Consider the following 16,375-nt stretch of genomic DNA (forward strand, 5'->3'; position numbering starts at 1 on the left):
GTGTTGTTGATACCATCCACTTCCTCAGAGGTAAAAACTCCAGGCCAGTCTCTGAGTATCACATGTCAAGCTTCAGGTTACTCTTATTCATGCTGTAACCTTCATTGGATCCATCAAGCTCCAGGGAAGGGCTTGGAATGGCTGGTAAGAGGTGATGGCATTCCTGTAGAAAATATGAAGGGGCGCCTAAATGGAAACAGAGACAACTCCAACAGCAGGTCCTCCTTCACTCTGAGCAACCTAAAGCCTGAGGACACGGCTGTGTATTACTGTGCCCGACAATCACAATATCAGAGAGTAATCGGAAACCTGCACAAAAACACCACCCTCATTCAAATTCAGTGTCACAGGAATAACAGTTTTATGTTTAAAGAGATAAACACTGTCTGAAAGCAAGGAGAGTTAATGAACTCAACAGTGACTAGATTGTTTGAAGCCATTTTTGGCCTCTCAGAGTGAATTACAGGAATGACAGCAATATTCCTTCCACTCATAATAACAGTAGAACACTTTTTATTTTTCACTGATGTATAGATGAGTGACCCCTTGTAAGTAGTGTGCAGTACAAGGATTGTAAGTCACCTTGGTGAATAAGGTGTGGAGTGGTAACACTAGATAGTTTGTTGAAAGTAATTGGGGCGTAGCTACGTGGTGGCCGTGGATGGCCAGTGCCACCCCTGACTGAAGCTTGGCCACCCCTCTGGCCACACCTGTTGTGCAAAGCACTCTGACCAGACTGACAGGTGACTTTTTTCGCCGCACAAACTTGTATGACACACATAGTGTGCGGCGCTATTAGGCTGAAGAGCTGTGAACCGCCCACACGGCACAAACCTGTGTATAGGAGGGAGGAGTAGGAGTGGTAAAATTTAATTTCGGTACCGTTACTCCAGTGAAGTCCAGCACAAGTGAGCAACGCAAGAGGATACGGTGATCAGGAGAGTAAAATCAGTGTTTTTTACTTACATTTCACTACCATTTTGTGAAAGTTTGTTAAAGTTGAGGTACTGCAATGTTTCATCATGAGAAACAAATGTCAGCTTACCATAAACAATCGCATAACTTGTTAATGTTAACTAAAGTTACTGCAGCTGCTAACTAGCTAATTTTTAAAAATTACCACATCATATGCTTACATCATGAGTCTGTCACTGTTTTTCTAAGTAGCTATTCAATTTAATAATAATGAAAGTGTTTCTTGATAGGTGTGTTTGTCTAAACTGTAGAGAGCAAGGAAAGCAGGGGAAGATAGGAAGATACTTTCCTTTTTTACAAAGATACTAGTATCAGTACAAATGAAAATGACAAAGGAGCAGGGGAAATGTGTGCTGCTCAGAGAGACAAGGAGGAAGCAGGGATATACAGTCCCTGGAGCTTGTGGAGAAGCTCAACAGAGACAACACACATCAGACCAGAATCAGAGATGAGCAAAAACACGCATGCAGTCAGTCATTGCCCACCAGGTATGTAGGTTACATCAGTTGTATCTGCAAACATAAAAAGATAATTTCCAATACCCAATTTGCATCATTAGCATCTAAATTTACAAATAATGTAGAATAAGGATTATATTAAATGATATTATAATGTTTTTACAGATATTTCTAAGTACTGCCACTGTAATTTCTTGTGTACATTTGTAATAAATAAATTCTTTTGAATTTATAGGATTTCGGTCTGTAGAATTTGCTTTTGGTAAAGCATGTCACAGTCAGTTGTGATTTTTTTTTTTTTTTTTTTTTTTTTTTTTTTTTTGCCATCCCAATGAAATTACTGACCACCCCTGAAAAAAAGTTCTGGCTACGCCCCTGTGAAAGTTGGAGAAAGCATATGCTAAATGAATAAATGTGCTTTCTAAACATTATTTTTCATTACATAATTAGGCTGCATTGGTCATTTGTAACACAAATTTCACCAAAAATTCAGTAAAACTTCCAGCATATATAAGCCTACATAAGAAATATACATCATAAGAGAATGGAGAGAACAAAGGAAGTAGAGTAAAAATTTGTAACTGGTGAAAGAGATATTCTTATGAGTGGCTGACTTAATTCTTTTTTTCTTTAGACTTTTTTTTTCTAAAATGGATTGTGGCTGTATTTCACTGAAATGACTGAAAATGAGTGAATGTTAAATCAATGTTCAGTTGATGGAAAAACAACACACTGTATAAAACTGTACATGGCATCTACATTGCATCTGTGGTAACAGCTGATCTGAGACATATTTAGCAATTCCATTAGCAAAATTAGCACCAAAAAAACAACTTTCAACATCAAAGCAACTTATTCTATCTCACAGAGAAATGAATTCCCCAGAAATTTTACTTTTTTGTTTCCAGTGCTTCCAAGCACATGTACATCACTCACTAATTAAAATTCACCCACAATGAGCTAGAACAGAAACTGAATATGCATCCAGTATTAAATCTTAATAACTGCTTGGCCTGAGCAGGGTTTGGGTGATTTGGAACCTATCTCAGGAGCACTGGACTGAGGGTACACCCTGCATCGGACGGAAGACCATTATAGGGCAACTGAGAATGTCACTTCTTTGTCTTCATGCCTATAACCCTTGCTGTGTTCTAATGTTACAATAAATGTTCATAACATATGCTGTCTGAAGTTCTTCTTCACCCCATGTGAACCCAGAGTACAGTATGTGATAATATTTACTAAAAGGGAAATCTTACTGGAGAAGACTGTATTATATCCAGAGAAAAACATCATACATTGCCAGCTATGGAAGTGTATGGGGAAATGACACCAAGCATCCCTGTGACTGAGAAGTCATATGTGCATATGAAATATCTGGTTTGGTCACAGTACAAGTACCAGAGTAATTTTTTTGACAGGAGTTGTATATCTGTTATGCAGATATTTCCTTTCAGTGTGGGGAAATGTTTTAGTAATTGTAAGTGTAGGGGCATATTTATTAAAGGCAACTTGTAATGCTGGAGGAAAAACTTTGAAATGTTTATAGCGTTATTGATTAGAATACTGTTCTGTACTTCATAGGTAGTTAATAGGTAGTTATGTAGGAATTAATGCAGGACAAATGGGTAGTGCTTCATTAACACTGCAGTAACTACTGATAACTAATAAGGAAGAGTGATTAACTAATCAGTAGTTAATGTTTGCGATAAGTAAATTAGTTAATTATTAGTTATGTAGTAGTTACTAATAACTATTAAATCCTGCAGTACTAACAATTAGATAATTATTACTTATTTAGTAGTTACTACATACATTTTTGGAACCGCTTGTCCCATACAGGGTCACAGGGAACCGGAGCCTACCCGGTAACACAGGGCATAAGGCCAGAAGGGGAGGGGACACACCCAGGACGGGACGCCAGTCCGCCGCAAGGCACCCCAAGCGGGACTCGAACCCCAGACCCACCCGAGAGCAGGACCCGGGCCAACCCACTGCGCCACCACACCCCCATTAGTAGTTACTAATAACTATTAAATGTTGTATGCCTTCTGCAGTACTACACATTAACTGAGGCTCATTTAAAAGAACTATGAATTACTCATCAACAGTCACATACAAATTACCAATGGCAATAAACAGGCTATATATGGTCCTGTTTATTATTAATAATACAGTTTTCGGATTGACTTCAGGAGGTTGGACAGAGTATTTTGAACCTTGTCTCCCATCTGATGATGTCCCCTATCACCCGACTGAGGGGGGTATGGCGGCACAGCAGGTTTGATTGGTGCCTCGGTGCCTTTGATCAGTCTGGGGTTTGAGTCCTACTCGAGGTGTGCGGCAGCTCCATGCTTCTCCCTGCATTTGCCTCCCTGACGTGCAGAGGAAGAATCTGGCAACAAACCTCTGTTCCTCCCTTGACTTGCCTCGAAAAGCACGCAGGCGGTCGCTACGGGTCCAGTTTGACTTGGCACCCTGCAAGCATGTATCACCATATTGAACTGACTAAATAACTCATTAAGATAGTACACTGCCATCAATTAAATGGGACTGTTGCATTCTTTAACCAGGAAGAAACTTATAAACCCACTCTTAATCACGTCTTGTGGAAAATCATCACTAGCCAATTTCATAAGAACTATATAGATTCCATGTTTTCCACCTCCATTTTCTTTGAGACATCTCTCTTTATTACTCTTTATGAATAAATTACATAATGACTGGGAGTTTTATTATTAACTATTAAGGAAATCCTGGTAACTTCAGTAATTACTGAATAGTTACCACATCATTCTTCAGGAAGTACTCATGATCTGGACCAGTATTTTAAAGTGAAAACCATGGGAACTCCTTAGTAATTACTTAGGTCTTACCTCATCCACATAGTCTGGAACAATACTGTAAACATTTGAAAAAATTATGTAATGAATGATTATCTGGAGAAGCGGTGTAAAGTAAAAACCATAGTACACTACTAGTTGAACATTAATAATAACTCAAGTGTTTCAATATTTTATTAGTTTAATTTAATTACACTTTTTCACATAAACTTAAATTGAATGCAGTAATGCATAAACAACATTACACATTATAATGCCCATTTCCTTTACATTCTTCTGTATTGCTTAATACAGAATACAATTGCTTAATTGCTTGGCTCTCTACTGCCACCGTGACCCTATTAGGAGAAGCAGGATAGAAAATGGATGTATGTATGTATGTATGAATGTATGTATGTATGTATGTATGTCCTGGTTGTCAGTCCTCTGCACAAGAGAAGCTGTGCGATGGAGAAGCCCGTGCCGACGTTCTGTCCACGTGCAGATGCAAAGCTGGGTCCTCCGACATCATAGTTCTTTTAAATGAACCTCTGTTAATGTGTAGTACTACACATTAGTGTATGATTAGTTCCTGCATAACTACCTATGAAGTATGGAACAGTATTCTAAAGTGTTAGAACAAACTGTTTTCTTTCCTATTTCTGACTGATTTTTTTGTTCTGTTCTCTTAATCTAATCCATTCCTTCTGCACTTTTCATGTGTGGTACTAAATTGTCATCCATCTTGTTTTTCATGTTAGCTTAAATTCCTGAATGTCACTTTTTTGTATCTTAGTGCTTACTTAGCGTTTATATTGTGAAACAGGAGTCTGTCTTTGTGTCTGCCCTAAGTGTTAGTCTGAATACATTCATATGTTTGTATTTCTTACATTGTTTTCCTTCTCAAGATTTTATGGTTTTTGACATGGTTATGGGTGGGTGCTTCACCAAGGTGTGTGTTTTATACTCAACATGTTATTTCACTTGCTTAAATGCCCCTGTCAGTAATCTTATCTATTTGACGTCACTTTCCCTTGCTGTATAACACACACACACATCTTCAGAGCCGCCTGTCCCATATGGGGTCACGGGGAACCGGAGCCTACCCGGCAACACAGGGCGTAAGGCCGGAGGGGGAGGGGACACACCCAGGACGGGACGCCAGTCCGTCGCAAGGTACCCCAAGCGGGACTCGAACCCCAGACCCACCGGACAGCAGGACTGTGGTCCAACCCACTGCGCCACCGCACCCCCCTGCTGTATAACATTCAATTCAATACAATTCAATTATTTTATAGAGCACTCTTCTGACACAGTGACACAGGGTGCTGAACAAAGGAATAAGGAAAAGAAACAATTGACTACACACTAGAATAATACATTATCAATGCATTTATTAAAGCTATATGTATGCCTACTGGCCATGGAGGAAAGGAACAAAAACTTGCATCTTAACTGTCCTTTAGGGGTTCAGTCTTGATGGATGAGTTTGCAACAATATGTTGTTCATTTGCTTTTCACAGAAAATCGTCAATTTCAGGGCAGACACAATTTCACAATTTCATTTGAAACACAATGTAAATTTAGTTTTTTTATGACCTCCAGTACCTCTCCCTCTGTCCTTCCCCAGAGCAGGACCCAGCGCAAACCTACCTGAGCTTTTAATGGATCCAGTGCCAGTCAGAGAGACAGGGCAGCAGTCAGTGGGATTCAGTACATACTTTAGCTTAGTTATCCTCCATTTTTCCTGCAAGTCATGCAGCTCCCACCAGCCCTGCTCACCCTCATAGCACTGGCTCTCTCAGGTCCTTGTCTCTCTCCTCTCCTGTCCTCCATTTCACTTTCTCCTTCATTGACTGGCTCATCTAAAAGTGTGCTGTGTCTCCTTCATTGCAGGTGTGCAGGCTGACATTGTACTGACTGAGTCTGAATCAGTAGTGAAGAGACCAGGACAATCTCATAAACTGACCTCTACAGCTTCTGGATTCACATTCAGTTGCTATTGGATGGCCTGGATCAAACAGGCTCCTGTCCTGGGAAGGGACTGGAGTGGATCGCCGCTCTTAACGGTGATGGGGGAAGCACATACTACTCCCAGTCTGTTCAGGGTAGATTTACAGTCTCCAGAGACAACAGCAAAGAACCAGCTGTATTTACAGATGAACAGCCTGAACACTGAAGACATGGCTGTATACTACTGTACTTGAGACACAATGAGAGAGAGTGGTGGGGAAGTCATAGAAATATAGTGGAAAAAATTTCTCCAAGTATTACTTTTCAACCAAAACCCCAGAAAGGTACAGGACATTGTCACGACCCCATCTGCCAGCACATCGGCAAAACCTGCTGCTCTTTGATAGGATAGCAGATAAAAGGCAACGCAATGGATCTTCAACGTGGAATCTCAATATTGAGCGACCCCTGCTTCCTGATCGACCCGTGTTAACTGCAACACCTTCTGGATTACCGACCTTTTGCCTGATTTCTTCTCGACCTTGATTCCTGTCTTGTCCTTTCAACAACGTTCGTCAATCGTCTGACCTTCGTCTGTCCCTTGACCATTCTCTTGCCTGCTCCCTGTTCTCCAAATAAAAGGAAAATTCAATCTGCGCTTGAATCTTTCACATCCTGAGTCCGGTCTCCATGACAGACATTATCAAGTTTTCGTTATTTCCATTAAATGTATTCCTTCTGTACTCCACAGCAAACAGCACACAATGATATTTATCTGCTTCGTATTTAGCTTTTCTCTAAGACAATAATGATTCAGGGTAAAGATCTTGCTCAAGGGTAATACAGCAGAAGGTAGTTTTCAAACCTGGGTCCTTCAAACACAAGGCGGTGGTTTGAGCAACATAACATTGTCACCTGCCCCCTTCCCCAGTAATAATTTTAAAATGGAATGTTACACAACTGGAAAAAATACTGTAATACTTCTCTGATTTTTCTCACAGGATGTTGCTTGGATCTGGGTTTTTGAAGACTTAACAGTAGACTTTGTTGGTGAAAACACAACACTGGAATGTTGTGCAGGAATAGACTAAAAGTGACAATTTGGTAGAGACTCGCATTTGAAAACATTGCACTCTTCCTCTCCCCACATCAGTGAGCACCTTCTCAGTTCTCACTTTGGAAGTAAGTATTTAAGTGGGGAATTGAAAACCATGGCAACTAGATGTTTCTTTACTGTAACTAGGTGCATGTGTCAGGTAAGCATGGTAACAAGCATGGTAGCCAGGTGCTGTGTGTTTTAGTGTGTTTTGTTTTTTTTTTAGCTGATGCATCTCTGTCTATGGAAGCTTACAGCGCTACAGACCAATGTGTCAGCAAAACAGAACAAGAACAGTACCCATTAAATGCAGCACAAAACTGTAGTGGAGCAAGCTTCCTCAAGGGTCCTGCAGAAATTTGAACAGAGTGCCTTCAGACTGCAAGGTACAACCCTTAATCACTACATTGCCCAATAACCTATGACAATAACTGAAGAATAATCTTGAAACCAATAGGCAAAAAATCCAGTTCCGAGATTCAGATGTTAGTAAAACACTGAAAATTAACAGCAACAAGTTACAAAAGGGTACAGCATAATGTTACACAATATGTTGCATTTCTGAATAGCTTCATAAAAGATGTGAGAATTACTATAGCCTCACACTATAGAGATGCAAAGTCATACTGTTCTTTTTGTAATTTCTATAATTTATCTTGTTTCTCATTCTTTTTACTCTGATAAATTTCCTGGTGGTGCAGCGGGTTTGGCCGTGGCCTGCTCTGTGGTGGGTCTGGGGTTTGAGTCTTGCTTGGGGTGCCTTATCGGGGACTGATGCCCTGTCTGGGGTGTGTCCCTTCAGCTTTGCGCCCAGTGTTGCTGGGTTAGGCTCTGGTTCACAGCAAACCTGCTTGGGAGAAGCGATTATTGAGTGTGTGTGTAAATTGCCCAGTAAACTCAAAACATTTCAGTGGACAACTGAGTGCTAAAGATCACAATTTCATTTGAAACAATGTAAATTTAATTTGTTTATGACCTCCAGTACCTCTCCCTCTGTCCTTCCCCAGAGCAGGACCCAGCGCAAACCTCCCTGAGTTTTTAAGAGATCCTGTGTCAGTGTGACACGTAGAACAGCAGTTAGTGGGACTCAGTGTGTACTTTAGCTCAGTTCTCCTCCCTCTTTTTTACAGCCATTCAGCTCTTACCAGCCCTGCTCACCGTCATAGTGCTGGCTTTCTCAGGTTCCTGTCTTTCTGTCTTTTTTACTGAGCTCTTGTAAAAGTATGTTGTGTCTTTCATTATAGTATTTTATATTATATTTCTATTGTATTATGTTGTAGGGGGGCGCGGTGGCAGTGGGTTGGACCGGGTCCTGCTCTCCAGTGGGTCTGGGGTTCGAGTCCCACTTGGGGTGCCTTGCGACGGACTGGCGTCCCGTCCTGGGTGTGTCCCCTCCCCCTTCGGCCTTACGCCCTGTGTTACCGGGTAGGCTCCGGTTCCCCATGGCCCCGTATGGGACAAGCGGTTCTGTATTTATACAGTATTTATATATTTGTATATAGCATATATTCTATCACTCTATTTCATAGAGATTGTGGAAAATATGCATTCTCAAGATCAGGAAAGTCCCACAAACTGTCCTGTGAAGTTTCTGGGTTCACATTCAGTAATTTTGGTATTAACTGGTTGGTACAGGCTCCTGGGAAGGGACTAGAGTGGGTGGCATATTACAGTGATAGTGTTAATGTGCACTACACCCAGTGGCATAGCATAACATTGGTTATTAAAGCCCATTATATGGAAATTTCAGATAAAGAGATTTGGTAAATAAAGAGATTCTTTTACTTTATAATATTGCAGCGTTCCCCCACATAGCTACTAGAAACCTGCTCAGGAGTGAGAGTAAAAGGACCCTGCTCTTTATTTACAGGGTAGATGTCTTCCCCCCACCACGCCCCACGGTTAAGGGGCCACCCCTGAGAACTCCCCAGAATTTGCCTCATGACACCCCACGCATAAACAGAACAACACCCAATCAGAACAACACACACACAACTATGTACAGATATGAACACCAACAACAACTATTTACACAAAGCTATTACAACTCCACTCAGCGCCATTACATTGCCCCCCCTTCAGCAGTCGTCCGTCTCAGTGACTGTCAACCCTACCAACAAAAAGTCCTGAAGGCATGGAGGCAACCTGCGCCCTCTCCTGCATCAGTGCAGTGGCAGTGAGTCTGATGGACTTGGCGGACTTATGACAGAGGGTTCTGGTCCGGGCTCCTTGGGACAGTAAGGGGCGAGCCTATCATGGTGTAGAACCACCGGGCAATGTCCGGGTCCCATCCGCACCCTGTAAACGACATTGGACAGCCGGTCAAGGATGATGCAGGGACTCACCCAGCTGTATGTGAGCTTGAGGCAGAGCCTGCGTTTCCCCCGAGAGCTTCAGACCGACACTCCATCCCCTGGGGCCGGGGGACGCCCTCGACACTGTGTGTCGTATGTGCGCTTCTGCCACCACCCCAGTTCCATCAGATGCTGCCTTGCAAAAGTGTGCACGGACTCCAAGCGCTGCCACAGCTGCTGCAGGTACTCCAGACCAGATGTCCACCCACCTCAGGCTCTGGTGGGCTGCTGAAAGCTAAGTCCACTGGCATATTCAGCTCCTGCCCAAACATGAGTAGGGCGGGAGTACAGCCAGTGGACTCCTGGATGGCGGAGCGACATGCCCCACAGGACCAGGGGTAGGTGTGTGTCCCAGTTGTGCTAGTGCTGAGAGGTTAGCACGGAAAGCTGTGTGGTGAGCGTGCGGTTGAAACACTCCACCAGACCATCACTCTGCAGGTGAAGAGGTGTGGTACACATCTTCCGCATCCCCAGCCGGTCGCACACCTCTTTCATGACCTGCAACTCGAAGTTCCTTCCCTGCTTGCGAAGCAGCTCCTCTGGTGCCCCGAAATGACAGAACATCTCCATCAACCGCTCCGCTGTAGTAGCGGCCCTCTGGTCCGGTACCGCGTACACCTCGGGCCACTTGGTAAAGTAATCAATCGCCATGAGCATGTAGCGGAAGGGTCCCAGCACGTCCATCCCGACACGCTCCATCGGGGCACCCGACTGAAGCTGTTGCACGGTGGCATGCAAGTGGTAGCTGGGGCCCTTGCGTGCTATGCAGGTGTTGCAGCAGTGCGTGAACAATTCCACGTCCTGCCGGCACCCTGCCCAGTGGAACTGCTGGTGTAGCCAATGCAACATCTTTGCCATACCGAAGTGTCTGACGCTGGTGGGTCTGTGCACTCGCCACAACACATTCTCCCTTAGGGAGCGGGAGTAGAGGAGCTGCCACAGGACTTGGCTGTGCACTGGTCCTTCCCCCTATCGGCTACAACAATCCTCCTCTTAAGGCGAGGCTGTCCCTCTGTGAACAGTATCACTCGATGGTGAATCCGTGGGGGGTCACAGCAGTTCAGGGCAGGCATTGCCCTGACTGTAGTAAGCCCCGGACTTCCGCCAGCGCTGGGTCGGCTTCCTGGGCCTGGCGGAACAGTCCCGTGTCGTCAGCAGACCCCCTATCGTTCGTGGTTGCCCATCGCTTCTCCAACCGGTTGTAGTACCCGCACACGTCTGTGCTGCAGGGGCACCAAGAAAGTGCGTTGGCATTGGCCTGCCGGTGTCCTGGCCATTGTTGGACCTCAAAGTCATACCCCTGCAGCAGTTCCAGCCACCGTGCTCTGTCCCTTTGGCTCCTTGAAATTTAGGAGCCACGTGAGCGAAGCATGGTCGGTCTGCAGCAAGAACCTGGCCCGGCAGAGGTAGGGGTGGAAATGTTTAATCCCTGCCACTACAGCCAGAAGCTTCCGCTGGATGACGCAGTAATTCTTCTCCGGGCGACTCAGCCAGCAGCTTTAGAATGTGACCACTTTCTCACCCCGTCTCTCACCTGCGACAACACAGCTCCAATGCCCCGATCACTGGCATTCGTGTCCACGATGAAGGTCACCCCCGGGACTAGGAGGACCAGGACAGGGGCAGACACCAGAGCCTCCCTCAGGCAATGAAAAGCAGCTGCGCACTTGAAGATCCACTCAAATGGGGTGAGGCAGTGCAGCGGTGAGGCGGTGCAGCGGTGCCACAATGTTGGTGAAGCCGCGCACAAAATGGCGGTAGAACAATGCCAGCCCCAGGAAGCTCTGCAATTCTGTTCACGTCTTGTGGGGTGGGCCAGTCTTGCACCTGCCGCACTTTGTTGGGGTCAGTGGACACTCCATCTGCATCTACGACGTGGCCCAGGATCTTCACCTGCCGCTGGAGGAGATTGCACTTTGCAGGGTGCATCTTCAACCCACCCACGCAGATGGCAGCAAGCACTTCTTTTAAATTTGCCAGTGCAGACTCACAAGAGGAGATGTGCACCAGCAGGTCATCTAGATAAATGATCCACTGGCTCCTGAATACCTTCAACAGGACCCGCTCCATCAGCTGTTTGAAGGTGGCGGCCGCGTTACAGAGGCCTAAAGGCATGACTGTAAAGTGCCAGAGGCCCTGTCCCAGGGTGAACGCCATCTTCCCATGGGTTCCCGGCACCAACGCAACCTGCCAGTAGCCGCTCTGCAGGTCTAGGGAGCTGAACCACTGAGACCTCGCGATGCAGTCCGGCACATCGTCAATACATGGCAGGGGGCAGGAGTCCTGTTTGGTCACAGCGTTCAGGTAGCAACAGTCCATGCCAAACCGGCAGGTGCCATCCTTTTTCTGCACCAGGATGCCAGTGCAGACCAGGGGCTAGCGGAGGACTCACTGATGCCCGCTGCAACCATCTACTTCACTTTATCCTCCGCAATGTCTTTTTGCAAGCGCCATGCAATGTGGTCGTAAGTGGATGGGGGCCGCGTTGTCCATCTCAATGTGGTACTGCACCGTCCTCATCCCTGGCCACAAAAATGTTCACGAAAGCTCCCAGCAGTTCTCTTAACCGCTCTTGCTAGCCCTCATCTACCTCCACCCTGCTGCGCTGCCACAGTGCCAAAACTGCTTCGCAAGTTGCTGCCAAGGGCTGCGGGGGTGTGGTGCTCCCACTGCGTTGTTCACGCCCCGCCTTGTTGTGCGCCCGGGTCCCTCTCTGCACCGCCATTCCATGCACAGGCCTGGTCTCCTCCACTTGTGCACTGGGGAGGAGGACCTGTGCCTTGAGGGTCTTCCTCTGCTGCCACGTGGGGTGGGTGAGGCTGACAGTCTCCCCTGCAAGGCTGCAGTGATTGCCTGCCCAGGTCCACTACCACCCCCGTCTTGGCCCCACAATGCACAGACCCTGGATCTCTGCGCCTTCTTCCCCACATCACCACAGTCTCACCCGTGATCGTGCGCAGGTTTGCTGACAGCTCGGATTATCCTTCGGGGGATGCTGTGTGGTTCCGGGCAGCAACCCAGAGTGAACAATGGAGATCGTGGATCCCATGTCCAGGAGGGTTTTGCAGATGGCAGGGCAGATGGAGGCAGCGGAGCATCCACAGATGACGCACTCGGAAGGACAGTACGCCCTGAGGGGGAGCACAGTCACTGGATGATACCCCCCTCATGGCACCACCCGTCTGGCATTTCGCTGAGGTGAGGTGAGGCAAGGGCTGGCTCCTTGCAGTGACGCGCCTGGTGACCTTGTTTCCGACAACACCAGCAGGTGATAAGTGGCTGTTGTCGAGGGGGCGGCACCTCAACTTGGTGCGAATCTTCTCCCTCCAGCTCATTATCACTGACATCCTCCAAGGCGAGGCAAGAATGTGGGGGCTCTCTAGTGTCTCTCAGGATAACTTTCGTGTGCTCCGCCTCATGCTGAGTCGCTTCCAGGTTGGCTGGGGTGGCGAGCCTGACGTATTGCTGCAGACAATCCAGGATGAGCACCCCAACGAATGCCTGTAGTGCCAAATCTTGCTGGATGGCTGTGGGGGATTCTGGATACGTTCACTGCACCAGGAGTTTTATGTCCACAGCCAGCTCTCCCAGAGCTTGCAATGTTGAGGTATTTACAATTATTTACCTACTTACATAGCTGGGTAATTTTACTGGAGCAATTTTAGGGTAAGTACCTTGCTCAAGGGTACTGCAGCTGGCAGTGGGAACCGAAAAGTGACCTTTGAGTCCGAAGGCTTGTGGCCTTCGTCGGTGTCATCAGGGGATGGAGGAACCCTACCTTTGTTTGATGGTGCTGTGGAGAAGAAAGGACCAGTGGTGGTTGCTGAGGTAACAGAGCGGTTATTTCAGGACAGTGTGGCTGAACCACCATGGTACCAGTTGCCCCTCGATCGGAGTAGTTTTCTTCTGAAGATTTCAGCAACCTCTGGGGAGGATGACTGGACATTGTCTGCAGCAAGGATGGCAGCTTGAGAGATGCAGACCCTGAAGAACACCATTCACTTCCACTGGAGAAACCAGGACAATACTGATGGATTTCCCATGCGGATTCCTTTTGTTCGGGATATTGTTCTCTGACTCTTGGGACTTCTAGTGGAGAAACTGTCTGCCTCCAGCAGAAATGAGCTGTTGTCCTTCTTGTCACACTGGAATCGATGGACACTATCGAAAGGTAATGGAGACCTGTAGGGTGAATGCTTTACATAGTAAGCTGCTCAGCTATACTCCAGCTTCCTTCACCTTAGGCAAGACAAAAGGCTACCTATTTTATTCAATTTAATTCAATTTATCTTTATAGAGCACTCTTCTCACGCAGTTACACAGCGCTTTAGCACAGGCATAAAGCGAGAAAAACAGATACAAACAAAGAAGACAGTCGACTAATGGGTACCATAATGAAAAACTTATTGTAGAGCTATAAGTATACCTACTGGCCACCGGGGAAAGGAACAAAAACTCCCAACTGAAGGTTGAGGGAGAAAAAAAAACCTCTGGGGGTCCACAGGCCAGTGGTTTCCCACCCCTCCTGGGCATTCTACACACACACACACACACACACACACACACACACACACACACACACACACACACACACACACACTGTCTGAACCACTTGTCCCATACAGGGTCGCGGGGAGCCAGAGCCTAACCCAGCAACACAGGGCATAAGGCTGGAGGGGGAGGAGACATACCCAGGACGGGACACCGGTTGTAATGATGACATATTATTGTGGAGGCCGAGGGGTTGTCGCCCCCCCCGGTCTCCTCTCTCTCTCGCTCGCACTCTGGCTGTTATACTCGTCCGTGTACACATTTGTGCCCCGCACCTTTTTGAGTTTAATGTTGTTTATTTTATCATGAAGACAGCTGTGTGAAGGTATAAGATATTAAACGAAGAGCTTCCATTCTTCCATGTCCGTCTGGGTTTATACACCTTTTTTTCAGAATACTCGTGAGGATCTAGGCTAACTCTTTGACCAGATTGTTACAAATGGCACCTGAACTGTGAATGAACACCCTCAGAAGGAAAGGTCTGTACAATGGACAGTGAGTATATTTGGAATATGTTTTTGGTGGATGACAATTACAAAGCATGCAAACTGTCTTTGGAATTCGACTTTTTAATTCTTTGCCTCGCACACGTTGGCTAGCAGACTGCTGAGGAAGCCACTTTTACGATATTTCATTCACTCGTGCACGGTTGTGTGGCTGCCGGATCATTTGTTCACACATCGCTTTGCTGTAATTCCAGACCTGTCTTGCCCCATTCTTTTGGGTACAGATTTCATGATCCAGGCAGATGTTCATATTCATCTGGCCACAGGTAGCGTTAAATTGGGAGACAATGCAAACTACGCACCAGACCTAGGCCTGTTGGAGGGGCGTTTGGGGACTTGGAAGCTCATGTAGCTTGCCTGACATTTAAGGATGCCAAAGTTGATTTTATCCTGTTGTTGGATCAGGCAGCTTTACCTCCAGCAGACAAGGAAAGGCTGGCAAGCCTGTTACGAAACTTTGAATATCTTTTCAGTGGGAAGCTGGGGAAGACCTCATTAGTTACATATACAATCGACACAGGAACTGCGAAACCAGTGTGCCTTCCTCCCTATCGTGCCTCACCCGCTAAAAGGAAGATTATTGAAGAGCAGATTTCTAAAATGTTGGAGGATGATATTATTGAGTCGGCTTCAGGTCCCTGGACATCCCCAATCGTGATAGTTGGAAAGCCTGGCACAGAGACAAGATTTTGTGTAGATTTTAGGAAAGTGAACAAATGTACAGTGAGGGACTCCTGTCCGCTGCCAAGAGTAGATGACTCTTTGGATTTTTTGGCACAGGGTAAATTCATTTCAACTCTAGACCTTGCACGAGGTAATTGGCAGGTCTCATTGGCTGCAGATTCGAGACCAAAGACAGCTTTTATCTCTCACAAAGGGCTCTATCAATTTAAAGTAATGCCTTTTGGATTGTCAAATGCGCCTGTGACATTTCAAAGGCTAATGAACACTGTCTTGGCAGGGCTCACACACAACTGCTGTATGGTATACCTAGATGATATTGTTGTTGCTTCACCAACCTTTGACCAACACCTGACAGACCTCGCTAGTGTATTGGGGCATTTGGCAAAGGCTGGCCTTTTGATGAAGCTGGCTAAATGTCATTTTTGTACGTCAAACCTTTGTTACTTGGGTTGCCTGGTAACCCCAGAAGGCATTGGTCCTGATGAGAGTAAGGTGGCCACAATCAAACAGTTTCTCACACCGAAGACAGTTAAAAACATGCAACAGTTTCTTGGGATGACAAGTTACTATAGGTTCATTTCAGGGTATGCTCGTATTGCTGAGCCCATGTTCGCTCTTTTGAGGGAGGATGCCCATTCTACATGGTCCACTGAGTGCCAGCCATCTTTTGATCACTTGAAGCAGCAGTTGACTAGGGCACCAGTACTTGTTTTACCTAATTTTGGAAAGTCTTATACAGTTCATACAGATGCTTGTGATGTTGGCCTCGGGGCCACATTGACCCAGACTGCGGAAGATGGCTTGGAAAGGGCTGTCGCATTTGTGAGCCGCACACTTCACAAGTCAGAGCGCCTATATTCCACTTCAGAGAAAGAGTGCCTCGGGGTGATTTGGGCTCTCAAACACTTTCGTCCATATATTGAGGGCTCCCATGTAACAGTTGTTACAGATCACAACAGCTTGAGGTGGCTGATGT

The 16,375-nt window shown here is 46.0% G+C and overlaps 1 protein-coding gene across 1 annotated transcript in view; it reads left to right on the plus strand.

Annotated features, from left to right (window-relative positions):
* The window catches only part of LOC108927489 (uncharacterized), a 129,740-nt gene that overhangs the window by 14,844 nt on the left and 98,521 nt on the right, over window positions 1-16,375 (plus strand). Inside the window, 2 exon segments of the mRNA XM_029247008.1 lie at window positions 6,152-6,282; window positions 6,285-6,390. Coding sequence (XP_029102841.1) covers window positions 6,152-6,282; window positions 6,285-6,390 — 237 coding nt within the window.

The sequence above is a fragment of the Scleropages formosus genome, chromosome 20, assembly GCF_900964775.1.
Source record: "Scleropages formosus chromosome 20, fSclFor1.1, whole genome shotgun sequence".
Taxonomy (NCBI): Eukaryota; Metazoa; Chordata; class Actinopteri; order Osteoglossiformes; family Osteoglossidae; genus Scleropages; species Scleropages formosus.